This window comes from Felis catus, chromosome D4, assembly GCF_018350175.1.
Source record: "Felis catus isolate Fca126 chromosome D4, F.catus_Fca126_mat1.0, whole genome shotgun sequence".
Taxonomy (NCBI): domain Eukaryota; kingdom Metazoa; phylum Chordata; class Mammalia; order Carnivora; family Felidae; genus Felis; species Felis catus.
Genome location: NC_058380.1, coordinates 40,029,231 through 40,036,926, shown reverse-complemented (window position 1 = coordinate 40,036,926; position 7,696 = coordinate 40,029,231). Strand labels below are relative to the sequence as shown.

Here is a 7,696-nt window from a genome sequence, read left to right as displayed (position 1 = left end):
TTCTGTAAAGTAAAGAAGTGACGAGCCAGCTTCAGGCGCAGAGCTATCAAACCTGGTTCTCAGAATCCACGTTCTCAAGTCTGGCTCTTTGTTTAGCGAAAGAAAAGCAATCAATAGGGTGGCTGGAGGGAGACACTTCCCCGTCTTCACTGAAGACTGGTGAGCAGTCAGGCGATTCCAGCGGACCCTGTTGTGAACAACGGAAAAGTTTATCTGACGGCTGACCCGTTGTGACATTTGGCTTCGAGTGTCTGATTCTGCAAGTGAGGGGATTAATTTGGGAGCTGTGAGTTTCCTCGTGTGGAATAGGAGCATGTGTTCCTTCTACTCGCTTATTATATGAAAATCAATAACCCCAACCACATCTAAATCAGAGGAAGAGTCCTCTGCTCAACAAAGTTAACATCTTTCTTTCTTCCTTTTCCTTCCTTATAATTTTGCTATACTTCTTTGGTTGCCTGTGTGTGTGTGTGTGTGTGTGTGTGTGTGCGCGCGAAGCCTAAAGGCTTGGGCTTTTACTAACTGTATGCCTTTAATTTTTATCTGATATACTTCTGTCATAAAACCATGTCTTGTCCTCTCTGTCCCTGTACAAAGCAGATGCACCACAGATGTTCATCGACTCTGGTCCTTCTTCTAATAACAGTGATGGGAAATCCGGAGGGGTTGGGGAGGGGGGTTGGGGAAAGAATGTGTTGTTTTCAGGAATAACTGCTCTGTAAATCAAGTGCCAGCTAATTACCCCCTGGGTCCCAGGCTTTCACTGGGGCCTTCTAAAACACACACAACTAAAGAGAAGGCAGGACACCATTAGCACTACATAATTCGAGCAAACAGTAAATGTGTTTACCCTGCCTGGCTCCTGACCACCTGCCTTTCCATCCCACAAGGCAGGTATCTATATATAGGCTCTCCTTGTTTGTTCCTGCAGAGAGTGAACCTTTCCTTTAGACCTCACCATCTGCGAATCTGAGAGAAGCTTGCGCCCTCCCAGCATGGGTCTCCTCTTCCTTCGGCTGCTGGTGCTCCTGCCTCTAGGGAAGGCGGCGCCGCACCGGGATGGCCGCCAGAGTCACACTTCTGTTTCCCCCGCCCTCCTAGACAGGAGTCGCAGAGAGCTCCCCGTGGGCAACCACGAGGAAGCTGAGGAGAAGCCGGATCTTTTCGTTGCAGTGCCACACCTGATAGGTGCCGGGGAAGGCCAGAGGCAGAGGGAGAAGATGCTGTCCAGGTTTGGCAGGTTCTGGAAGAAGCCCGAGCGAGAAGCGCCCCCATCCCGGGACTCGGTCAGTGGGCCCTTCCTGTCTGGGACCCGGGCCCTCGCCCAGCCCAGAGACGGGATGCAAATGGAGAAATCTCCTCTTCGGGAAGAAGCCAAGAGATTCTGGCACCACTTCATGTTCAGAACGGGCCCAGCTTCTCAGGGGATCATCCTGCCCATCAAAAGCCATGAAGTACATCAGGAGACGTGTAGGACAGTGCCCTTCAGCCAGGTATCTGTTCTGGAGGGGGCGGGGGGGGATCGGAGCTTGCAAGAAAGGGGCAGGCAACTGGGACAGGTGGAAAGGAGGAGGGAAGGCTGCCAGGGCCTCACCTGACTCCCAGATTTGGCCCTTGGGCATTCATCAGAGGTATTGGCAAAGTATGGTCATGCTCCCCAGATTTCCTTCCAACTTGCCATGGTTTCTTGGTATTCTGGAAACTCTGTAAGAATGATACATACGATGGTGTTGCCAACCTCAGTAACCATTCATATTGATCGCACAGGCCTTTTTTTTTTATGGGCTCTTTATGTTTATGCTGGCGGGGATCAATCCAGGGAGATAAGTAGGACTGGGCCCTCGGTTAGGAAAAGTGGGAACTTAGAGAAGTAACCAGAGCTGGTCTCCAGCTGTTCCCCTAACACTCTTTTGGGATGCAGATGAGCTAGCTGCTCAACTCCGCCCACAGATAAGGTGGGAAACACTGGACTCCTCCCCAAACCCTCTCATTCATACTATCTCAGTCTTAATCCCCGTATTTCACACCAAACTACTTGATAGGCAGTCAGGCAGAAGCGGCCACGTGGTTTCTAACGTTACCGCAGCAAAAAATGATTTAACTTGTTTTCTCATAAGCTTTCAAACAACCGATAACAGCGTGAAGTCACATTTGCTGCCCTCAGAAGCAACACCTCCTGCTTCGTGTTGTGTTGGCTGATTTGTGGTTATTATGATTGATTCTGCACTGTTGAGACAAAGGGGCATTCTCCTTATCCGCTGCTTCCGGTCAGTCCTGGCAAGCCCCACACTCCAAATGCTACATGAAATGGAGAAACTGCATCAAGCCCTTAAACGTGACGATACTGCACCAAAAAGCAAGGCAGGGTAGAGTAAAATTTTACGGTCCAATAATGCGACCCAATTAAGCAGGCAGTATTATAAGGTAATTGACTGTGTCAGGCAGTTAAGTATTCTGCCTGAAAAGGCACGGATATGTAGCAGTAAGTCCATTATCAGATAATAACGACGGCTTTGTTGGCCACGTGCAATTACAAAACTGCTCCTAAGAATTGTGCAGTCAGATTTCATTTGAAAGTCTCATTTTAAATTCTAGGGCTAATTAAATTAAAATTCAGGTGTTTGACCCGTATACCTTACAGGGCACATAAAGCCAGGCGAATGGGGTTAGAGGAGGCAAAGGTGATGTTAGATGGGGTTAGAGGAGGCAAAGGATGATTTGCAGACATAGATGCCATCACGTGGCCACGTGCAACTTCGTAGGTTTGAATGTACCACAGGCACTGCAGAATAGAATAGAATTAATGATGTTCTGGTCTGTTCTATGAACAACCGAACCAACACGGATGGAGAGAGTCTATTGGGCGTAATGCATTGTGAGAAGTAGAAAGATAAGGCACATTGCTTATATAGGAAGTTAGCCATTAGACTTTTTTCAACTGGTAACATCCAATTAGACAAAATTCCTTAAAGTTTGACATTTAAGATGCAAAGCATTTTCTTTTTAACTTAGGGATTTCCTAAAGGCTAATGTATCAATATACTCAACACAAGAAATTTAGCTACGGTGGCTTTATACTTTTGTAGATTTTTTAATGTTTATTTTTGAGAGAGAGAGAAAGAGAGGGAGAGAGATTGAGAGTGGGGGAAGGACAGAGAAAGGGAGGCAGAGGATCTGAAGGAGGCTCTGTGCCGACAGCAGAGAGCCTGATGCAGGGCTTGAACTCACAGACTGTAAGATCATGACCTGAGCCGAAGTCAGAATGCTTAACTGACTGAGGCACCCGGGTGCCCCTGCCCTTATAGATTAACCATCACTTGGATATTGTAAAATATCCAAAATTGGAAAGTTTTTGACATTTTAGTCTGAATTATTAAGCTATACAGTCTATAGCTTCTGTATCGCGGATGTTAATGAGATGACTCATGATAACTTAACGGAGATGTGTTTGCCTTTTAGACGATCACCCATGAAGACTGTGAGAAAGTAGTCGTACAGAACAACCTCTGCTTTGGGAAATGTGGGTCTGTTCGTTTGCCTGGAGCTGCGCAGCACCCCCACACGTTCTGTTCCCACTGCTCGCCTGCCAAGTTCACCACGACGCACTTGCAGCTGAACTGCACTGGCCTTTCCCCCGTGGTCAAGGTGGTGATGCTGGTGGAGGAGTGCCAGTGCAAGACGAAGACCGAGCATGAGCATGAACCCCTCCTCCAGGCAGGCTCCCAGGCGGAGTTCCATGCGCAGGATCCCTTCATCCCAGGATTTTCCACTTAAAAAGAGATCCCACTAGGACCTTTGAAAAGCAAAACCACGATAGTAAAGGTGCTGGTTATTCAGTCTGCAACTGGTTAGTGGGTGCATGCTATTTTAAGGGAAAGGAGGTTTAAAAAGTAGTGAGATAGAACAATCTCGAGGAACTGGTATTCATCTAGTTATTGGTACCTATTCGGGTTCTAGTCTTGGCTCTGCCACGCTGGCAGGAGGGTGTTAAGGACTTGTAGAAGCTTTCTGCACCGTGAGGGCTTCATCTCTATATGACGGACTTGAACCGTCCATTCAAGAGGTTTGCCAGAGGCCTTTCCTCTCCTGAGAGTCCATGATCTTGTGTCTTCCGGTTCTGGTGAAAGCCCTCCATCGGAAGTAGGAAAAGAAAGAAGGTTGACCATAAAAATTGGCTTCTTGAATAGCTTGTCAAAGCACCACCAGAAACACGTACGTAGTGTTTGTGGGAAGGATTCTTCATACTTGTAGGCAGATTTTGCATCTCAGACGGAGTTTTATTTGTCTTCTTCTATCAAATGCATGTTTTAGTTCCGTAGATTTAAGGAGTAGCTTGCTTGGCTGCCTCTTTATTTTCGATACTCCCCACACAAAGTTCTTAATGTCAGGTCTCTGGCTTTGAAGAAGGAAGAGCAATGTCACTTTTAGTGGTTTACGTAGGGACACGGAACAATCATTGGTAGCTATGCAAGTACCTAAATTACGGGGAAATAAAAATATACAACCAGTACCAGGCTTAAAGGTCAATCCAGAGATGCTAACGAAAGTAACCAAGGCCTTCCAGTAGACGGCAAATTAAAGAAACGGCAAAGGATTAAAAATGGAAACAGTTTACTGGTGAAATCCTTTATCCACATGCATTTAGGATCAGGTAGTAAGTTAAAGTTCTGTGTCTGGATGACTGTTTTTTTTTTTGGTTTTGTTTTGTTTTGTTTTTGGGGGGGTTTTGCTGCTGTATAAAAACTTCATATTATAAATTTTGTTCTGTAAATGCCACACTTGCAATTTCTGAAAATGTTCTGAGTATTTTGATGTATTAAATTTTAGTGTGTGAAGCATTCTGGGAAAGCTCGTGGCATTCAATCATCTTCAATGTTATCCTTAATGGTTTTTTTCTGTCCCGTTATTTAAGGGCGCTATCTGGAGATTACCTGCATAGGAGCATTTCTGAAATGGCGTCAGGGGCTAATGACAATGGCTCAAGCGTTTTTTTCTGACACTTAGTGATTCCATTTCTCCTTCGGTATTTATTTGTATACATACCGTGTACGGACCTGGCATTCCCTAGTCGTATTTCTTTTCCTATAATCATTCTTTTAAAAACTCATCTTCAAATTATTTCCATTTTTTGAATCCTATTACTTTCAGTACACACACACAAAAAAGCGTTTCCTAGAATATTGATTTTTTTAAAAGAAATCAATCTACATTTTAATTCTAGTTCTGTTTAGTCACACCATCTAACCTGGCGTTTCAAAGACGCGGATGCATTTATATTTAGTGTATATTCTACATTAAAGTGGTAGAATATGTGGTCTACGGATACACATGTGGCATTTACATCAGAATATATTACACCCTTCGGTGGTCAAAGACAGCCTAATTGGCCAAGATATGGTCATAAGGATGAAACTGTTAAGCATTAATGATATCCCAGCTGGTCAATATATTTTTGGTGCCAAAAGCTATTGAGCAGCTGTCTGGTTTGCAATTGCCTAACCCTGATTATGTAAACCTATCTCTGCCAATTGGACTGTCCTTCTCCTCCTTACTCGCTTGCAAATCCCTTTTATTTATCCTTGCAAATAGACTCTCAAGCCCAGGCCCCAAACAATCATCAGTCTTATTCAAACTCTGCTCTGCTCTTCCCCCGTGTGAATTCAAGATGAGACAGCGGATAGTGGTATCAGAGCTTACGTTCAGAGTCAGAGTGTGAATCTCATGAAGTTGGCCACATTCGTCCATTTTTACTGGCAAAAACAAAACAAAACAACGCAGTTCTCAGTGGCTCAACAGAACACACGGGAGCATAGGCAACCCAGAGGAAACACACAAATATCGAACATCTTAAGTGCCAGATACTATGCTGGGTCTCTTGCATAAATTATAAATTATGCAATTTATGTAATACGCAGATACATGTATTATACAATCCTCACAAAAATCTTATGAGGTGGCTAAATACCCTATTTTACAGGTAAGGAAAATAAGCCTTAAAAAGTTGAAGCAACTAGGGGCGCCTGGGGGCTCAGTTGGTTAAGTTTCCCACTTTAGCCTAGGTCATGATCTCATGGTTTGTGGGTTCGAGCCCATGTCAGGCTCTGGGCTGACAGCTCGGAGCCTGGAGCCTGCCTCGGATTCTGTGTCTCCCTCTCTCTCTCTGCTCCTCCCCCACACGCTCTCCCCCCCCCCCTCTCTCTCTCTCTCTCAAATAAATAAACATTAAAAGTTTTTTTTAAAAAAAATTGAAGCGACTAGCCTAAGGTCATTTGGATCATATTCTCTATTTGTATTAAAATCTGGGGGCGCCTAGGTGGCTTGGTCGGTTAAGCGTCTGACTTCGGCTCAGGTCATGACCTCACGGCCCGTGAGTTCAAGCCCCGCGTCAGGCTCTCTGCTGACAGCTCAGAGCCTGGAGCCTGTTTCAGATTCTGTGTCTTCCTCTCTCTCTGCCCCTCCCCTGTTCATGCTCTGTCTCTCTCTGTCTCAAAAATAAATAAACGTTATGGGGCGCCTGGGTGGCGCAGTCGGTTAAGCGTCCGACTTCAGCCAGGTCACGATCTCGCGGTCCGTGAGTTCGAGCCACGCGTCAGGCTCTGGGCTGATGGCTCGGAGCCTGGAGCCTGTTTCTGATTCTGTGTCTCCCTCTCTCTCTACCCCTCCCCCGTTCATGCTCTGTCTCTCTCTGTCCCAAAAATAAAAAAAAAAAATAAAAAAAAATAATAAATAAACGTTAACAAAAAAAATTAAAGGGGCGCCTGGGTGGCTCGTCGGTTAAGCGGCAGACTTCGGCTCAGGTCATGATCTCACGGTCTGTGAGTTCAAGCCCCACGTCAGGCTCTCTGCTGACAGCTCAGAGCCTGGAGCCTGTTTCAGATTCTGTGTCTTCCTCTCTCTCTGCCCCTCCCCTGTTCATGCTCTGTCTCTCCCTGTCTCAAAAATAAATAAAACGTTAAAAAATTAACCTTTAAAAAAAAATTAAAAAAAAAAAGAAAAAATATGATTAAAATATGTACTCATTCATTGCCCATCAGTTTAGACTGATCTCTTTGAGGGCTCTTGCCTGTAGGCCCCACAGCTCACTTCTTTTACCTCTTGCCCAGCTCTCATATTTGAAGGACATTGATGTTACCACTTGAGAGAGAAATCATCCCTAGATCAGGTTCTCAGCCAAGCACCGCCCTAACTTGAGAGGTGGTCATGGTCACTCCCTCCTCAATCGTGGTTTCATTTTCTGCCCAGAAAAAATGAGGGTGATGATAGTTACTTCATAATTATTGTGATGATCAAGGGTAGGTAGCAACACATCAGAGAGCTTTAGGTCCTGTAAAACTCGAAGGGTTTAGTTCACTCTTCTCCATTCAGATGTTCTTTCTTTCTTTCTTCCTTTTTTTTTCCTTTCTTTCCTTCTTTCTTTCTAATTGTTTTGAGAAATTTAAACACATAGAAAAGCACAAAGAATATCACAGCAAGCACTCAACTTCTCACCACCAGAATATTTAACATTTTGCCATCTCATGCTTGTTTATTTTTGCTAAAGAAGTAAACCATTTCACATATAAGTAAAGCACCCCCCCACCACCACCATGCTGTCTTATCCGCCACACCCCTGACTCCTCAAGAACCACCCCCCCCAAGATTCTCATTTCTACTTCCAATATCCTGTTCTATTTTTGCAAAGGTACATATACATCCA

General features: G+C 44.9%; 1 protein-coding gene across 1 annotated transcript; it reads left to right on the top strand.

Moving 5' to 3' along the window:
- Positions 1–688: 688 nt before the first annotated feature.
- CER1 (cerberus 1, DAN family BMP antagonist) lies at positions 689–4,838 on the top strand. Its single transcript, XM_023242335.2, has 2 exons — positions 689–1,493; positions 3,460–4,838. Exons 1-2 carry the CDS (start codon positions 996–998, stop codon positions 3,772–3,774), a joined length of 813 nt encoding a protein of 270 aa, XP_023098103.1. The 5' UTR covers positions 689–995; the 3' UTR covers positions 3,775–4,838.
- Positions 4,839–7,696: the final 2,858 nt, after the last annotated feature.